We start from the raw sequence: 20478 nt of genomic DNA, 5'->3' as shown, positions 1-20478 counted from the left end.
AGGCAGAGCCCCGGAGTCGAAAATCGCAGGAATGTGTTTATGCCACTTTGGGCAAAGGAAGATATGGGTAAGGGAGGCTCAATCCATTCTATCCCATTACATGTGCTAAAATGCACATACACAAAAGGATGAATCCTTTCTACTCCACCTCTATTTTGCTTTGTTTGGTGCCAGGGAATTGGGTCCTGTGGTGGTATGCTACAAATAAATGCTTAATAGAACTGAGGACAGGTGACTGCTCTCGAGCTCTCCCAGCAAGAAAACAATGGAAGAGATGAGAAATGTAGCAGATCTTGCTCAGGACCACTTTTGGGGAGTCCCACCCCATTTATGCCTACTATCATCTTTTGGTCTCTCTATAAGGAGAGGAAAAAGCAAATAAAACCTTATAAGGAACTTCATCTGGTCAACCCAGTCAGGGTCCCTGGGTTCCCGTGGTACCTAGTCACCACTGCAGAGCCCGCCTTTGGGGAGGTTTGCATTTCAAAGCAATCACTAGTGCCTTTGGATAAGAACGTGGGGAAATTGCTCTTTTGGACACAGGATCTTCCCTGCTGCAGAAAATCTTCCATTTTGAGCACCTTGATGGACAGAATCCAACATCACAGGAAGCTGCCACCCTTGGCCAAAGGATAGAGCACTTTTATCCTATGCATGGTATATAAAGATGCAAAAACATTCCACTTGTTTTAGAAAGGGAGAAAACCACTAAAGTACTATGGTAAAAGGGAGAGCATCATTTAAGTCATATCTCTCAATTAGCAGTTACGGCATCAGTTCACAGTAAATTCTAACCCAGCTAAAGATCCCCTCTGCAGCCATGAAATTAAAAGATGCTTGCTCCTTGGAAGAAAAGTTATGACCAACCTAGACAGCATATTAAAAAGCAGAGACATTACTTTGCCAACCAAAGTCTGTCTAGTCAAAGCTATGGTTTGTCCAGTAGTCATGTATGGATATGAGAGTTGGACTATAAAGAAAGCTGAGCACTGAAGAACTGATGCTTTTGAACTGTGGTGTTGGAGAAGACTCCTGAGAGTCCCTTGGACTGCAAGGAGATCCAACCAGTCCATCCTAAAGGAAATCAGTCCTGAAGATTCATTGGAAGGACTGATGCTGAAGCTGAAACTCAATCCTTTGACTACCTGATGAGGAGAGCTGACTCATTTGAAAAGACCCTGATGCTGGAAAAGATCAAAGGCAAGAGGAGAAGAGGATGAGACGCTTGGATGGCATCACAACTCAATGGACATGAGTTTGAGTAAACCCTGGGAGTTGGTGATGGACAAGGAGGTGTGGCGTGCTGCAGTCCATGGGGTCACAAAGAGTTGGACATGACTGAACTACTGAACTGAACTGAAAGATCTCCTCACTCTCTGACATAACATACAGGTCCTAGCCCAAGGCATAGAAAGTGCCTTAGGAGCATTACCCATATCTAGCACTGAAATATTCTCTCAGAAAATGTCATGAATAAGTATGACTGTACTCATTTGAGCAATAAGCCAACAGGGAATATTTTGTTTGCTTGTTTTTAAAGAAAAACAAAAGCAACATGAACCTGAACTTAATTAAACTTGTTTGTAATTATTTAATTAGATTTATAACACTGAACATATTCATTCTGGCCAGGGACCTTTCTCTCTTCTAAAGGATTGGTTGGCAGAGATCTCATGTGCTTTGCAATTTTTCCTAATCCTTAATTTCATCTCCTGTTGAGGTGAGGATGCTCATAATCGTGTTCAGGTAATTGCTTTATCAAATGGTTTAATTGTGCATTCAACAGAACTGACAACAAGAAGGTTTATTCTTCCTAATGTGTTTTTAACAAAAGCACTAACTAATTACATGGCATTCTATTCAGGGCATTTGAGAAGAAGAAATGAAAACCTATTCTTCAAATCTTGGTTAAACACATGTTTGCATATACAGCATAGAAATAAGTGGTAAAATAATTAGTTGCATTGTTTCCTTCTGCTATAACTTCATAGCTAATCTGCATGTTGAAGCAGACCATGTAAATTCTGAGGATGCATTTTCACCATGGATGGCGTCTGAACATCTGTGCTTTCTGAAAATGTCACAATAACCGTTTTTCCTAAAAGTTTATCCTCAGGAGCCAAAAAGACTTACTTTGGCATGTTCCAAAAAGAAATAAAAGCTTAATACAACTGAGGACAGGTGTACCTCATGATTAGAAGGAAGTATTACAACAGTAGGCCAAATGCTTTAAAAGATTTCTGAATCAAAATGGTGCTGAATCTATTTTATTTTAGATGAGATTTCTCTTCAACTAGATAACTAACATGTTTGGTATGGACCTGCATGATATGTTCCTTTTTGCCTACCATTTCTAGAAACACGTGCAGGTCAAGCCGTTTCAGTCGTGTCTGACTCTTTGTGACCCCATGGACTGTAGATCACCAGGCTTCTCTGTCCATGGTATTCTCCAAGCAAGAATACTAGAGTGGGTTGCCATGCCCTCCTCCAGGGGCTCTTTCCAACCCAGGGACTGAATTTTGTCTCCAGGGGCTCCTGCACTGCAGGTAGATTCTTTACCAGTGAGCCACCAGAGAAGCCCCTCCTAGAAACACAGTACACCTTAACACATCCTGGTATGCTCAAGCTAGTGTCATTTAGCTGAAGCCTGTAACGACACAAATATTTAATAATATTCAGTATTTTAAAAGGTGATTATGCAATACACTACTTTAAAATTTTTATTCAGTCCAGTTAATACTCTTTCCCTCTCTTTTACTGGTTAAAAAAAAAAAAAACACTACACTTGATCAAAGTGAAGGGTAGAGTTAAGAGGGTCCTGTGACCATAGTATTTAATTAAAGGATGGACACACAGTTCAAAAACAGCTGACTGGAATCCTTTCCTGGGATTGAAACACAGATATTGGCAAATTTCTTTGCATTTTCTAGGCTAGAAGCAAATAAATCTGGGGCTGTCAAAATCTATATTCCTTGCCAAGGGGAGAAAGCCTCTTGGCAGAATGAAGCCAAGCAGAGACGGACAAAGATGAGAAAGAAGGAAAGGCAGTGTTGTCAACACTGAATTTCCGCTTCTTTCTCTGAGGTCTGCCTACCCCCGTATACTTTCTAGCCTTGAATGCCAGTAAATCTTCATTTTTTGATGAAGCTAAGTTTGAGTTATGTTTCTGTCACTTGAAATCAAAAGCATCCTGATGATACAGCTGGTACTTTATATTACTTTTCAGATGGCGTTTAACTCGTAGAAGTAAAGACTGTCACTCAAGAATCAGACAGACCATGGTTCAAATATCTACCCTGCTGCCAAGAGCTGTGTTGACCTTGGACAGAGTTTTACAAGTTCAGTTTTCTCCTCTTTGAGACCGCTAGTGGTCTCCACCACAAAAGTTTATTGTGAGAATTAGATGGAATAATGGAGAAAATAGAATACTACAGCACTTAGTACAATATCAGAGTATCTAATATATGTTCAATAATTAATACTGTTGTTTTGCTGTTATTGCCATTGTTGTTACCATTTAAAATATTACTAGGGTAGAGGCTTCTAGATTACTCCAGTATACACTCCATTCTTCTTTTTAATAATACAACTCTCAAATTTTAGCTGGGTATAGAGCTGCCCAGAATAAAACCCTCATTTCCCAGCCTCCCCTGCAGCTTGGCATAGCCTTATGACTAACTTATGGCCAGCAGGATGTGAGCAGAAGGGACCTTAGTGACTTACAGACCTTGCCTCCTCCATTTCCTCCTTCTAAATGGCTGGGCACAGCAGCCACTTTGAATCCAAAAGCTCAATAGCTCCAACTGCTGAGGATGACAAAACAATAAAGTAAAGGATGCTGGTCATTGACAGTCTGGAATCAGCATGTTGGCCCCAGGCTGCTTATCTTTAGAATGTTTCCAAGATATAAAAGTAAAACTGTGTCCCATTTAAGCCTCTGTTCCATTTGGACTTTTGCTATAGCAGCCAGAACATATATCCTAATATACAATAAATATTTTATATATTATTTATTCCTGTTCCTGTCTAAAACCCCATGAAAGAGAAGAGGGAATGATAGCCAAACAAGAGCAAGAACTAATAGTTGAGGGTTTTCGTACGATGAACACTAACTTCTCATTATTTAGTGAGGTTTGGCACCCCCAGACTGATAAAAGGATGATGAAAATCAACAAGACCTCAGGGTGTGGTGGGGGTAAAAGCAAAGTTGGGATATCTGCCATGGAGGACTTGTCCCCAAACTTCAAGCTGGTTAATGTATACAACAAACTTGCTTAGAGTTGGTTAGATGCCACTAAGTATATCTCCAAAGGCATAACACTTCTCATGTTAGCTTTTTTCTAAGCTACATAAAATTAAAATATTAATAGTGAAACCTGACCCAACCCCCTCATCAAACCTTTGATGTCCACGTGGTCTAGAGGCACATGATCCAACCCTCTCCTCCCACAACCACCTGAGAGCAGGCAGGGATGGGGTCGGGTATTTACTAGTCCTTAGTTCCCCTAAGGGTTGTACCCATGGCTGCATGCAATGTCCTGCCTAAGTGCTGCTATTCCTCTTGTTCCTGGGACCACGGCCACCGCCATGGTGCTCCAGTTTCCTCCTGCACTAATGTGCAAAGGCAAGCCTCCCACCTAATTGTCCAATCATCTTCTCTTCTGCATAGTCAGAAGTGCAGTCAGAAAAAAATATTGTATATTAAAATGCATATGTGGAATCTATAAAAATGGCATACATGATCTTATTTACAAAGCAGAAATAGAGACACAGATGTAGAAAACAAATGTATGGATACCAAGGAGGAAGGAGGTGGGATGAACTAAGAGATTGGGATTGACATATATATACTATTAACAGTATGTATAAAACAGGTAACTAATGAGAACCTACTGTATAGTACAAGGAACTTCACTCAGTGCTCTGTGGTGACCTAAATGGGAAGGAAATGCAAAAACAAGGGATATATGTATACATCTAGCTGATTGCCTTTGCTATACAGCGGAAACTAGCAAAACATTGTAAAGCAACTATACGCCAATAAAAATTAATTTAAAAAAAAGTGAGGCCCTCACCAAGGAGCCATTTGCAAGTGAAGACAATTTTCACCCAGCAAGTTCTATGCAGACAGGGCTATCTAAAAATATCCCTGAGAACACTGACAGCGACGATGCAGCCAAAAAGCAGCGGAACTGCATATAAAAACCACCTATGCCTGTCGTGGACACAGGGCCACAAAAGTCTGCGGGAGACCAAGAAGACACACCAAGCCCGATGCTATCTTAAGAAGGCTCATAGATTCAGGCCTGGATTCATGCTAACCCTCAGAACAGCCTGTTCGTGGGAAATGCCGGCCAACAGAGACTCCATTTGCCAAGAACTTCAAATATGACCTTTACTTGGTAGCAATTGTTGGAAACTATTAAGATGACTCTGAAAATAATATAATCCTCAGCGACAATATGTTGAAAGAAATGCCAAGCCTGTAAGGCAAGCTCTCTTTCCCCCTCCTTCACGTGCGCATTCTCAGAACAGAGGAGAACGGTCTTCTTCCACAGCGCTTCCTAACTCGGCATCTCTCTCCTGCATCCAGACAGAAAGGAGCCATTTGCTAATTGTTTCACAGCAGTTAATGAAAAAATGCTGTTGGGAGGGGAGGGGCAGAGCAGAAGAATGTTTGCCTGCTTGTTTTCCCAATCCCAACAGCCAGGCTGATGCCAGAGAACAAGGTTCCCAGGGGCAAGCCGAGAACCTTCTCCTTCCTCCATGCAGCTTCTGCCTGGATATGAGCACGCCCAGCCCCGACAGCTGCACTCTGGTCACGCGGGTGTAAAAATAGAGAGACATCAAGGAAATCCTATTAAAAGAGGTCTGACCAGGGAAGGGACTTCCCTAGCAGTTCAGTGGTTAAGAATGCATGCATTCATTGGAGGGGGCACGGGTTCGATCCCTGGTCCAGAAACTAAGATCCTGTATCCCACATGATGTGGTCGAAAATAAATCAGTAAAAATAAATTGCAAAAAAGGCCCAGACAGGAGAGAGCCAGCAGGGCCAGAACGTGGAGCCACAGGAAACTCCACCCCAGCTCCCTTCTGAGTTCCCAGGACCCCAGCATCGTTCCACATCTGCTCACACTTTCCCCAAAGACCTCTCCCCTCCAGAGGGAGGAAGAGCTGAGACTGCCCACTTGAAGCCTGGGCCACAGTGACGCTTCCCCTCTTACAGGTAAAATTACCAGTGAGCAGCCAGGACCCCAGGAGCTTTCATCTTTCTGTGCATTTAACAGCAGAGAAAGGAGAGGCACTCACAGATGCCAGGGTCCCTCTGGTTTAGGCTGAGGCCACGGAGCCGCTGGCAAGAGCAACTCCAAGTCCCACGGGAACCTGGATGGTAAAGACGTCCTTCTGCTGAGCTCAAAGCTAAAATGACTCTCTATGTTTGAAACTGAGACAGTCACCAAGTCCCGCTATGACTTCCTGAATGCAACTTCTGACTGCATTCTATCCAGCTCTACAGCCACCATACAAGTCCAGTCCTGCCCTGATCACTCCTAGTGCACAGCCAGGGTAAGTGGAGGCAAAATACAGATCCTTAGTAAGACCACCAGGGTTCTTAGGGTGAAGTCCCACCCCTATCATTTGGCCTTCAATGCCCTGGAAAAGTGGTCCCTGATAATTTTCTAGCCTCATTTTTGTAGGTAGTTAGCCCTCTATCCCCAGTCCACGTGTGACACCACAGCAGTGCTTCAAGGGGGTTCTTGTGTTTCATCTCTCCAACTCCCTTTTTCCTCTGATGAAATGAGCTCTCTATATCTCCCACCCCTATCTGTACTCTGGGCGACTCCTTCCAGGTTTAAGATCTCAGTGAACCATTGTTTCCCTCTAAGAGGACTACTCACAACTCCAAACTGGTTGAGGTGGCCCTGTTTCGTGTCCTGCAGCACCCCAAACATCCCTTATCTGAACACCTAGTTTAATGAAGGGAGACTGCTCCGTAACCTACCTTCCTTGTGAATTCTGTGAAAACAGGGCTTTGTTTTTTGCATCATCCCCAGTATTTAGCATAATGTGTGACAGTAAGAAAGAATTCACTAAACACTTACTGAATTTCTGGACTGCTTCAGTTTTCCTGGCTAGGACCTCAGGGCAAGTTAAATGATGAGGGTCATCCTTACTGCCTAAAAGACACATCGAGGGGCAGGGTCTCCACCATGCTCTACCATGCCAGGCTGCAGTGCTGGCCTCCGCTTGCCTATTCCCAGTGGTTTCTGTTCCTTATCTGTCGTGGGTTATGCTTTATAGAGTCTGAATACAGAGCCATTTATTGCCATGTAACATCTTATATCCCTTCATCTCCAGATTCTGTGCATTCTTGTAGATTTTATCTTTGATCCTGGGGGAGTCACAGAGCTCTGAGTAGCATCCCTGGTGCCAGGTCACTGAAAGAGCCCTGCTACAGACAGAGGTTCTAAATGTATCTCCCTCTGTTCTAGGAGCTCCTGATCGTTCAGGGTCCAGAGCAGAAAGAAAGTTTGTTTGATGGAACCTGAAGACAAACTCCAAGCACCAAGGACAGAGCTGACACCTAGTCTCTGTCCTCCCCCTGCTCCTGACGGCGCTCCCCAGACTTCTGATCCATCTGTGAAAGGGTTAGCACTTCCCCTGGAGGACTGTGACTATTTCTTACAGATTTCCTTGATGGTGACGGGACTGGGTTGTAATACATTTTTGCCAAATTTTTCGTGAATTTGATTTATGACATAAAATCACTTCTAGTTATACATGCATCCTGGTCTCATCTGTCCTTTGTTTCTTGACCCCAATGACCTCAAAAAGGTCATAACTCCAGGGGATGGGAAGTCATTTGTTCACTAACAGTCAACTCATTCACTCTATTAACTGCCCGTCCACTGGCAGTCCTGTGACAGCTTTGTCTGGGAGACTAAAATGTGCTCTTGAACCTCAGTAAAGAAGTGGTTGTAGATATAGGGGCAATAACTAAAGCACTCCAATAGTGAACCTGACCAGTCTGAAATATCTCCCCTGAAAGGAAGTCTAATTGCACACCACAAGGGTTTAGAATTGGTCTTGGCTTCAGAGGTCTTGGGCAATCAATGCACACCTTCAGCCTTTGATTCATTTTTTTTTTTTTTTTTTTGAAAAAGAGAATTTCAACTTTCTAGAAGTTAAGATAGAAAACTAGGAAACTAATGTCAAAAACCAACATCCACACCATTTTCCTGGGCTTCCCTGGTGGTGCTAGTGGTAAAGAACCTGTCTGCCAATGCAGGAGACGTAAGAGACTCGGGTTTGAACCCTGGATTAGGAAGGTCTCCTGGAGGAAGGCAAGGCAACCCACTCCAGTATTCTTGCTTGGAGAATCCCATGGACAGAAGAGCCTGGCAGGCTACAGTCACAGGGAGTCAGACATGACTGAAGTGACTTAGCGCGCATGCACACCATTTTTTCATTGCATGATGGCCCTCCACCAGCAACTCCCCTCTGTTTTAACTTGATTAAAATTGCATGATCACATATAACCAGGCAGGAAGCTTGAGAATCAAACTCTGCCACTGCGCTTGACTCTTTGGGCCTCAGTCTACCCTACATGGAGGATGGGGAGAAGGGTACTACAACTTCTGATGAGAAGGCTTTAGATCTCTTCTTTTGCTCCAAGAAAAGACAGCTGACCAGGTCTGGGAAGGTGCAGGAATTCAGGGCCACTAGAGAATAACAGGCTGGGGCTAGATCTGGGGCAGGCTTTAGAACTCTGCTCAGCAGACTCTGGAAGCCATTTATCTTTTGAGGAATCATTCTTGATTCAAAGGAGCCTTCCAAATTCTGATCCTGCCTCTCAAACAAGCTATTTATCACTACCTATAAGCAAGCAACCTTCTCTAACACAAAAAGCCAACTTTTCAGCCCAAACTGCAGGGGGGCCCTGACCAGCAAACATTTGCAGAGACATTCCCTGGGCAACTGACAGCATTTCAAGCCACATCTGACAGGTTACGACTGCTCCTTGTAGCTTAAGGGTCACGGGGAGCTAAAAGCACTTGAAGCTCCTCCTGCGAACGAGAGACAGAGGAGAGCAGGCAGGGTGCTGCTGGAGTCTGACGTGCAATGTGCCACTTGCCCAAACAGCCCCTGATCACTCACTGACACTTCATGGCTCGTCTCCAGCTGCAGACGCCAGGATCAGACAGTTCACTCTGGAGCTGGAGGGAATAACTGAACAGCACAAATAGGAGCTTCACAAAGACAGACTCGTTGCAAGGAGCCCCTCTCTGCCAGGGCCCCCAGGCTGGGTGTTTAACTAAGCAACGCAGCTCAGGGTGGGGATGGCTGATTTCTCCCAGTCACCGAGCTCCCTGGAACCCAATCACTAAAATTCGGGAAGGGCTGCACAAGCTGGAATCTCGCCGCTCCTTCTCAGTGGGAATCCGCAAGGGCTCCTCTCTCCTGTCCATGATACTGAGCACCCCCTGTGTGTCCTGTGCCTGGTGAAGGCAGATGGGCATCGTTTCTGCCCCTAGGACTACACACTCTTAAGAGAGACATGGGCAAGAAGGTATTTACAGTAACAAGTGTCCTGCAAGCTTGGCACAGGCCAGCCACCTGCTCACCTTCCTAGCTTTGACTGAAGGTCTCCTCCGGGACCATTCTCACATCCTCTGTTTCCTTCTCCCCTGCGCCTCTCCCCTTACTGCCAGAGCCACCATCAGGGCATCCTCTCAGTTCTTCGAACTCATCATCCTGCCTTAGAGCCTTGCCCATGCTATTTTATCGAGAACATTTTTCTGGTTCCTTCAGGGTCAGGGGAGCAGGGAACAGGGGAAGATGAGCATACCCAGCCAGGTTGGGCTGGGCTATCTGGCCAGCATGTTCTGGCCATGATCCTGGGCGGAGAAGCTGTAATTCACACAGCAGGTCTCAGGTTGGGGGGTGGAGTGTAACGATTATAGACTCAGGTCAGGAGGAAGAACCAACATGCTTGTTTCCACTACATCATACATTTCCCGAGCACCTGGCACAGAGCCTGGTGCATAGGAAGGGCTCTAGTGAAACCTGCTGAAAGAACAAAGGAATGACTACCAAACAGTAATGACAGTAGTGAGCTCCTAAAGCAGATTACACAGGTCTGGGTCCAAGCGAGACAAACCTTCCGGCTTCCTGCTTTGTTACATATATTCCTTTTAGTGAGAAAAATGTGAAAAAACAGGATAAAAGTCTACTTTCAGCGAATAAAAAGACATTACTCATATCAAGAAGAGTCAGTAGAAAAGCCTGCACAGCCTCATCGTAATCCAAATAAGCTTCCAAGGACAGCAGAGGGGACCCCCGGCCTGTGCCATCTCCATGGTGTAAAGATCAGACGGTGAGGGGACCACAGAGAATGGAAACCATGCACCATGCAGTGGGGATGGACAGAGGCGGGACCAGCATAACAGCCCAAGCCCAAGGACCACACAGCAATGTGGCCACAAACGCCCAAGGTGTCACCATCTGCAATTCTTGTCAGCCCCGACTCTATTCTGCAAATGAACCTTACACAGGAAACAAGGAGATAAAAGTGGGACAGCTGTGGCTAGAGGGGATGGGAGGGTCAGAGCCCCACTCCTTGCCTCCCACCCACGTCTCATAGAAAGTTCCTGAGACCCCTGCACACCATTCTTCACACGTAGCATTAAGGAGGGTACTGACTTATATTTGTTGAATAAGAGAACAAATAGGTAAACCCTTACCAATTTTGTGGTTTCTTTTTCTTCTATTCATTAACCCAGTGAAATGTCCATTCCCAAACACAGATAGACAACCTTCACCCAAGGAGACCATTAGGAATTCCAAGAACAAAATCTCCCTCCTTCACCCTGGTGATCCCTGCCCCTCTGCCTCTAATTCGTTTTATTAGAGCCCAGATGAAAAGCTCCTCTTCTTTTCCTCATCACTCTGATAAGAATAAACAGACCCACTTTATCCCTAGTTCCTTTTTCTATGAAACCATTTTCTCTTCATTGGTTTGAGTTAAAATGACCGGTCGCCATACTAGCAAGCCCCCTCCCATTAGACTGCAAGGCCTGAAGTCCCCAGAGAAAGGAATGGCAGACCCTCTAGCGCCGGGTCTGGTGTCGCACTGGACACAGTCTAGACACACAATAAATGCTGCTTAAACATGTGCTGACATCACTCGCCTTCCTTTCACCATGCCGTCCCTAAGACGTGGTGTCCCCCTCATGGGTCTCCCTCATGTCTAGGCTACCCATCAGCTAGGTTGAATGACTCATGTCTTTGGAACAGTTTGCTCCCTCATCTCCTCCAGGAAGCTGGTCTAGATTCACTTCAGGATCACATGCCATTCTTGGAATCACCCTTCTTCCCCTTAGCCCTTGATCACTCCAGTTACAGAGATCATAATGATTTTATCTCATCTCTTCGGTCAAAGAGTCTATTCCTGTGGCAGCTTATCAAAGGCAAGGCCCCAAGTCCATCGAGATTCACAGGGTCCTGTTTCCGCCCAGAGCCTTGTCAGAACAAGCAGACACAGTACTTCTTGATGATAAAAAAAAAAAAAAAAAGACAATGAAGAAAACTGACCTTGGATGTATAGGTGTGGCCATCGGAGCCACAGACCATGGCTGACTGTGCCACGGGGCAGGGCTTGCACTTGACCAGATTCGAAGGTCCGACCCAGTGCTTGTGGACCACGGTCCCCTTCTTTTGCCTGAGGATGAAAGAAAGAGGGCATAAGTAACTGATGCGCCAGTTTCCAGGGTCTTTCTCCTCCAGGTAACCTGGATAAAGGCCAAATAAAAGAGGGCTGGTCAAACAGTCCAGCGCATCCCCAAGTCCCCTGGTTAGCACCCTCATTGAGTCCAGCGCACTGACAGCAGGCAGGAGACAGTTCCAAAAACCTAGGTTCACCCACCAGATGGACAGAAGAAAGCAATGTGGCCACTAAAATTGTTGTAAACACATGACTTATTTTTTTTAATTGGAATATAATTGCTTTACAAGGATGTGCCAGTTTCTGCTGTATGGTGCAGTGAATCAGCCATAGGTCTACAGATATCCCCTCCCTCTTGAACCTCCCTCCCACCTACTCACCCCCCATCCCACCCATCCAAGCCAACATGGAGCACTGAGCTCCCTGTGCTGAAGAGACATTGACAACACACTAGAAAGACGATGAGAAACTGACTCTGTCGGTTCCTCCAGCCCCCTGTGGAGGGTGGCAGATCACGGGTGTCCCCACACAGCACCCAGAGCCTCAGATGCCTCCGGGGCTGATGAGCGTCCTCCGAGGAAGAGGACACACAGACGACTCAGAGAGTAGTCTAGATAGAAGCATGTCTCCAAACACACCCAAACGGCTTTATCACAGCTGTGGAAAAGCATCTCTGGATACGTTTTAAAGCAATTTCAGTCCAGCTTTCAATTTGCCATGCGACAGCAGCTCTGAGGTGATGTCACTTTCAGCTGCTAAAATCATCAGAATTCTACTCTTTCATTCCAGCTCCGGCATCCCCCTAGCCTAACCTTTGTCATAATGATAAATGGCGCTATTAGGATGGCTTATGTCCACGGAAAGAGCCCTGTCCTCATATCATAAACCACCAAAATCAAGGCCTGCAGTTACAGCCGCCCTTCCTCTCTCAGAGGAGCTGTCTTCCCAGAAAACCACTGGGAGCCACATCCCCGGCTGAGGGGCCAGGGCTGGGTGGTGGACAGGCAAGTCAGGTGGGTACTGTGCCCTTGAGGCACTCGGCTTGGGCCATCCTGTGAGGGGCTTAGTTGGGCTCCAGAGTCACAAAATACATGTCCAAACCTCAGCTCTGCCACTTACTGTGCCACCGCAGCAGGATATTTCACCCCATAAGGCTCAGTTTCCTTATCTGTAAAGTACGGGAAGGAATAGTATCTCCTTCAAGTGGATAGTATGAGGATTAAAATGGATATGTATGTAAATGACTCAGTACAACGCCTGGAAAAAAGGGAGCAATCAAAATGTCATCACCATTATTATTGCTGTCTAGTCACTACGTTGTGTCCTACTCTTTGTGACCCTATGGGCTGTAGCCTGCCAGGCTCTTCTGTCCACGGGATTTCCCAGGCAAGAATACTGGAGTGGGTTACCATTTCCTTCTCCAGGGGATCATCTTGATCCAAGGATTGAACCTGCATCCCTTGCATTGGCAAAGTGGATTCTTTACCACTGAGCCACCAGAGAAGCCCATTATCATTATTATTTGCTCCATTAGATGGAGGTATAGGGAATGGCAGCACCATTGCCATAGAAATGTGACTTAATTCTAAGTCCCTAGGTCTGGAGTTGGCGCTGAACTCCCCAGAACTCACGGGCCACAATGAGTAAATCTTTTCTGCCAAGTGTAGAAGGGATCTTCAGCACCTCGGGAATTCAGGTTTGGCAGCTGATGTGACCTACCCTTTTCCAAATGAAGGAAAGTGAGATACAAATGACATCCACCAACTTGGTTCTTATCCTACCTCAATTCTGTCCCAGCAGTTTGTGGGAGGCAGTAAGTGGAAGGAGGTCTGTTTGGGGAATCATTGGGTTGGCCCAAAAGTTCATTCGTTTATGGGAAACCCAAATGGACTTTCTGGCCAACCCAATACCTTGGCAGTTGACAGCAGGAGGGTGACCACACACCCAGTGCACAACACCTTAGAGAAATTGGGGACCCCAGGCCAGGCGGGGCCATAGACTGAGCCCACCTGAACAGTGAACCGGGAAAGGAAGTCCCATGAGGGCACTTGGGGAGGCCTGGTCCAGATGACTCATTTTATTCACAGGGACAACTAAAGCCAAGCTGGGGAAGGGTTTGCCCACTGGAAAGGACCGGTGGCTAGGGAATGGTGACAACCACACAGCCACAGAATGTCAGGAATGGCTTTCCTTCAACCCTCCTCAGACACACCTAGATGACTCACCTGAAAATTTGCTGGGGGCACCTACACGCGCACCACTAGGGCTCCTCTCTCCAAGGCCTCCTACTGTTTCCTCAGTAGTTACTCACCTTGTCCCTGCCTCTCTGTCTGGAATAAAAACATCTACTGTCCACATTTCTAAATCACATGGATATGGGTCTCCTATTATCTTTAACCAAACACACTTTCTTCTTTCAAGATGTGTTCTGGACTACGGGAAAAGGGATGGGAGGGGACGGGACTCCACGCAGCAGACAAGCAGGCTGCCGGCACAGGCTTTAATCTCGGAGTGGGTGATTCCTTCAGAAGAGCACCACATATTTATCATCATTCTCACAGCAGATTGTCTGACGCTGATAATGAATCAGCAAATACAGGCAGCAGTTCTGTGTCTGGCAGCCTCTCTCCTGGGTCAGTCCCCAGCGTGTGCGCCCACAGCCAAAGTAATTCTTATTTTGAGTTCCCAGAAAGTGGTGATAAAGTCTAAAGAGTGGGCAGCTTTGCTGGAGCAGACTACCATGTGCAATGATGCCCCAGAGGAAGGCAGATGGCAGGAGCTTAGCCAAAGGCAGGAGAGAGAGAAGTGAACGCTGAGTCACTGGCACTGAGGAAAAGATAGAACTGCCTACTAATCACCAGCCAATAATGATGGGTCATCCCTGTCTCTGGACCTGAACTTCACCATTAAGTACATTAAGGGGAGACAAAGAGATGAGGCTTTCTAGGGCTTCCTCGTGGTCCAGTGCATCAAGGATGCTCAATATAGCCTTGTTGGGTGAGTGGGTGGATCCCCTGCCGACCACTGCAGTGGTTACTAGCAGTTAATCACAAAATCACAGACTATCTGAGCCTGAAAATCCCTTAAAATGAATCTAGTCTAAGGACTTTAGTTTATAAATGAGGAATTGGACACACAAGTGAATAGCAGAAGTGACGTGCCCAGTGTCACAAAGAAATACAGCCAAGTTACTTCATGTACATTTGTCAGGTTGAAGTTACCCTGAAATTGACTGCATTTCTCTCGGACCATTTTGATTCCCTACTTTGGCATCTATATTTTCACCATCAGGGCTCAGTCTTACTGAATATAAAGACTATATTTTCACCATCAGGGCTCAGTCTTACTGAATATAAAAAAGCCCTTCTGAAACACTGTCCCTGACTCTACACCTGTGGAGGAGGAAGCTCTCTCTCATACCCCATGCCAGGCGGAGGAACCACCTCTGACCCTGGGATGTCCTGGGGACTGAAGGTACAAAGGCCAAACCATGCTGAGTTTTCCCAATTCTAACGACACAAGCATACCTGTTACATTCAGACAAACCCAAGTGTTTCTTATTCCACTAGGACTCGTGAAAAAATGGCACCCAAACCAGTAGTCTGGTCCAGAGGCCAAATTGCACAAAGTAATGTACAAGTAGATGTGAGCCCAAGGAAGCATAACTTCCCTGGTTATTGTGTATATATTTCAATCCCCGCAATTCAGTGCAAACCATAAAAAAATAACCAACCCAGGTGAGGCAAGGGACTAAGCTTTCAGACTCTCAGATATTTCACTTCTTGAGTCAATGGAGAGTGAAATCCGATGAAGGTGTCTTGATGGCACTGCTATTCCCATTGTCACAGACATTCATCAACTGGGGCAACACAAGCAATTTAGTCTGGGAGGCAGGTCCTGCCAGCCCTCCCTTTGGCCTCAAAACCCTAACTCCACCCCAGACTGGCTGGTGCTGGGGGCAGCCATGCCTCCTACCCTATTCACGGCCCCACACAGAAAATCTCAACTGATAAGGGAAGGCAATCAGTAGATCACCAGCATTGCTTCCTCTCTTTCAGTCAATTGCTTATCCTTAATCTTTTTTTTTTTTCAAGTTTACCAAAATTCCCAGCATGTGTGCATGTTTTTGAAGCAGAGTGATGATTCTTAAGGACAAATCTGATGATGTGACTCCCATGCTTAAAGCCTCCATCTTCTCACCTCCTAGGGCCTGTCTGAACTTCTAGTTTCGGTGTTAAACTGACCGAGCCTATTTTCACTGGGCCACTGTCTGTCCACTTTCCCCCACAAGCCTCCACCACACACAACCATGCATACACACACATACCTATGTATGTACATACACACATATACCATGTACACACACCCCCATACATACATACACACACACACCCCATGCACACACATTCTTGCATGCAAACATGGAAACACACACACCCATGTATGCATGCACACATGTGTACATATACGCTGACCACTGACACCAAATATTTTTGCTCAAGCCACTCTTTGCTACTTCCCAGAGCCCACCAAAGAACTCGGTGCCATCATGTGGATTTTTCCCAGATCTGAAACATGTTCATTTCCACCCGCGTTTCTCCCCTTCACTCCTGCCTGCCTCATAAGGCTTTCTTCAAGGCCCAGTTCAAAATTCCCCTCCCCCAGGAAGCCACCCAGGGCCCTTCCCACAGGCAGGCAGGCTGCACTCCCAGTCCAGCATGATCCTGTGATCGCCTGTGGTCCCCAAATAGTCTGTAAGCAAGCATCTTTATTAGGCTGGGTCAATGTTAAGACGCTACTATGATTCAGACAGGACCTGGGATACACCCAAGCTAAAAGCCTTGGAGCCCATCCTGGACATTCCCCTCCCTGCCCTCACCACTTCTCCCCATCACTCAAGTCCTACTGATTCTATCCCAAGCCAGCCACATCAGCCCCTTACATGTGTCATGCTAACTCGAATCTGTATGACTTGGTAAATAAATGCTTTCTACCTATATAGCAAATGTCTGCCCCTTGTCCAAGCTTCAAATCGACTGCTTCCTATGGAGTTTCTTTTCTCCCTGGGAGCCCTACCCAGGAAGAATTAACCATGTGAGCATGCTCAGTAGCTTCAGTTGTGTCTGACTCTTTGCAACCCTATGGACTGTGGTCCGCCAGGCAACTCTATCCACGAGCTTCTCCGGGCAAGAACACTCAACTGGGTAGCCATGCCCTCTTCCAGGGGGTCTTCCTGACCCAGGGATTGAACCCATGTCTCCTGCATTGCAGGCAGATTCTTTACCACTGAGCCACCGGGGAAGCCCAGCATTAATCATGTTCATATCCAACTGTGATGGTCACCACAGCACAAAGCAGTTCACTGTGTGTCTATCTTCCCCAATAAATTGCATGTTCCTCAAGGAGAGTGACTGGGCCTTAATCATATTTGTGATCCTGGGGCTTGGAAACATGGTTGACCCTTGGTACATGGGTGTGCTCAGTGAAATACATGAATTTATTAATTTGGACCTTCAGAATTTTCTTTTATTTCTGGAAATTATTAGCACTAACTGGAAGACAAAAATAGCATGTGGTTTAAGCAGCAAGAATTCAATAGACTGAGAAATTCTAATTCAGACTTGAAAAACAAATAGCAAAAATGTCTAAAGACAGCAGGGAAGTAGGTAGAGGACTCTCCTGTATATCTGAGGGCTAAGGAACTCCCCATCTTTTGGAAGTGGGTTGCCTCAAAAGCCAGGAGAGGACCTCCAAGGCACAGGTTCCAAATTCCCAACTGATAATAATTTTCCAATTTGGGAATGAAAAATGAGAATTCTCAAGAAATCTTAAGTGTTGCTGAAATAATTTTTTCTATATTCTTCTCAATACTATATTTGAGTGTTTTTTAAGTTTAGTAGTATTTATAAAGAAATGTAGCTTAAAGTGAAAATTCAAATACTAGAAATTGCCAGCAAACACTGGTGGGTGGTGTTCAAATACTGTGATACTTGGACCTCCTAGCAAGCTAACAGCACGGCACAGAATCGTGTGTTGACATTTGTTCTAAAACTACTTTTTGGAACACCACTCAGAGGATTTCCATAAGGTATACTATGCAAATACATTTATTAATATTCATTTTATTTACAAGAGCAACTCACCACTGGCAGCAGAGTGGGTGACGACTACATTCTTATAAGATGACAATAACTACAAGCAAGACAGACCAGATCGTGACTGCTCTTCCCTCTCCTAGTTCCTGGTAACATTGACCTTAACCTTCAAGTCTACCTTTTGGCATTTCCCATTCTTGCCTCCCACTGGACCCTGCCACTCCTCACTCCAAGATCCCAACCCTCACCACTCGAGGCAGGTCACAAACCCTGCCACTTCCCCATGTGACAAGCAAGGGAATCTTTGATGACATGAGTTGTAACACAGTATTTCATTTGACCATGGGCAGAATAGGGTCATAATCAGGGCCCACAGTAAAGCAGTATCAGAACAAAGACTTCCACAGTAATTTTTCCAGCAATAAATATATATGCCAGTATAAACTTCCTGATATCAATCCCAGAAGATGAAATTCAACATTGTGTATCAAAAATACTTGCACGATGCAGCAGGGCTGGGGGCCGCTAAGACTGTCTGTAGAACTGCTGACTTTTTCTTCAGTTTTTGAAGAAGACAAGACCACTTCATTTTATTCAATACACTGTGCATTCTAAACATGTTTGCATAACTTTTGACAGAACTGTTTTACTCTGCATATGAACAGCTGGTAAAAGAGGAAAGCAAATTCCGGATCACAAATAGTAGCAGCAGCACTCCAGCTGTTTTACATGACTGCTACACATCTCTCTAAATGCTGAGCACACTTCCCTTACTCCTCACCCATAATGACCCCCTGGCGGTAGATGCTGTCATTAACCCATTTTATAGAAGGAAAAAAGCACAGGTCTGCTTAACCAGTCCCAGCCCCTTCTTCTCTGACCTGTCTTTGTTCTCTCATCAAATCTCTATGGCATTTTATTGGCATAGAGCTGCTGGTAGTAGTCTCTTATGATCCTTTGTATTTCAGTGTTGTCTGTTGTGATCTCTCCAGAGACACGTGCACCCCAATGTTCATCGCAGCACTGTTTATAATAGCCAGGACATGGAAGCAACCTAGATGCCCATCAGCAGATGAATGGATAAAGAAGCTGTGGTACATATACACCATGGAATATTACTCAGCCATTAAAAAAGGAATTATTTTGAACCAGTCTAATGAGATGGATGAAAACTGGAGCCCATTATACAGAGTGAAGTAACCAGAAAGATAAAGAACATTTACAGCATACTAACACATTATATATGGAATTAGAAAGATTGGAACGACAACCCTATATGCCCAAAACAGAAAAAGAGACACAGAAGTAAACAGAACAGACTTTTGAAACTCTGTGGCTCTCTCGTTGCGAAAGAACAGCATGAATATTATCTATGGTGAAAACAGGTCACCAGCCCAGGGTGGGTGCATGAGACAAGTGCTCGGGAACCTGGTGCACTTTTGGGAAGACCCAGAGGAATCGGGTGGAGAGGGAGGGGGGAGGGGGGATCGGGATGGGGAATACGTGTAAATCTATTGCTGATTCATGTCAATGTATGACAAAACCCACTGAAAAAATAAATAAATAAATTAAAAAAAAAAAAAAGAATTCCAAAGCAAACCCTAAAAAAAAAAAAAAAAATCTCTATGGCAGACCTGTCAGCCCAGAGGCCTGGAGAACCCACCCAGGAGCGAACCCTTTCCAGTGTTCACAGTGTCTGTTCACTGGCAGCCAGGATCACTGCATCTTACTTTCACGTTAATATCAAACTGCCCATTGAAAACCAAGATTGAACTTGTTTGCAAAATCAGAACTAATTGCTTCTGAAACAAGGATGGAAGATACTCAGATAGTTGATATGGTGACTATGTTGAACCAGAGACAAAATAATGAATGCTAATTAAAAGGGAAAATATGTTAACCATTGAAATAATCTGTCCTGTAAAATGAAGCTATAATTCCTCCATTGTTAGGGTTATTTGAGTCATTATACTAAGTCATAAAATGACACAAGAGGAGTATAATGGCTTGTGTCATTTCAAAAGCTGCTTTGTGAGAGAGACAGACTCCCACGTGAGACACGCTACATCCTGGTATCTGTGGGCTCAGGAGTCTCTTTCCCAAATGAAGAAGGTCCCAGATATAAGATCCTGTCCAGAGAGAGTTCAGGTTTCCTAATAAACAGATGCCTATTAGAGAACTGTGGAAGAAATGCCCAGTCTCTGTGGAGTAACTGTTGAGCACCTTGGAGTGTTGTAAGCACCACCAGGAACTCATGTGGTGCAAACACAAGCTGTTTACAGAAGCTTAAAATTTTAAAGGGCAAATGTATAATAATGATGATAGCAGCTAAACATTTATTGAGGCCTTATTATTCTGCTGGTACTATTATTACTACCAGCAAGAGTAAGTAACATGTTCTGAGCTCTCACAATGTTCCAGGCCCTTTATATGAACTGTCACATTCACACCTGCCAGCAGCTCCAAGGAGGAGAAAAGTGATGGTAGAAATGGGGGAAAGTGTGAGGAGTGAGCCAGGGAGACTTTGTGAGCAAAGCAGACCTACTGGATGGGAAGGACCAAGACCACAAGGTGGACCCTGGTCGTCAGGGAGAAGCACCTACTAATTCACTGATTCAGGCCTGCACATCACTCATGGTAAGCCAGCACCCTGTGTGG

General features: G+C 45.3%; 1 protein-coding gene across 2 annotated transcripts in view; it reads right to left on the bottom strand.

Moving 5' to 3' along the window:
• SPOCK1 (SPARC (osteonectin), cwcv and kazal like domains proteoglycan 1) overlaps positions 1 to 20478 on the bottom strand; it is a 562859-nt gene that overhangs the window by 163411 nt on the left and 378970 nt on the right. For both annotated transcript variants that reach the window (XM_043465433.1, XM_043465434.1), the window contains one exon: positions 11596 to 11722. In XM_043465433.1, the coding sequence (XP_043321368.1) occupies positions 11596 to 11722 (127 nt within the window). The remainder of the gene's footprint in view (positions 1 to 11595; positions 11723 to 20478) is intronic.

Source organism: Cervus canadensis, chromosome 4, assembly GCF_019320065.1.
Source record: "Cervus canadensis isolate Bull #8, Minnesota chromosome 4, ASM1932006v1, whole genome shotgun sequence".
In the NCBI taxonomy this organism is placed as follows: Eukaryota; Metazoa; Chordata; class Mammalia; order Artiodactyla; family Cervidae; genus Cervus; species Cervus canadensis.
This window is presented reverse-complemented; position numbering and strand designations above follow the sequence as displayed.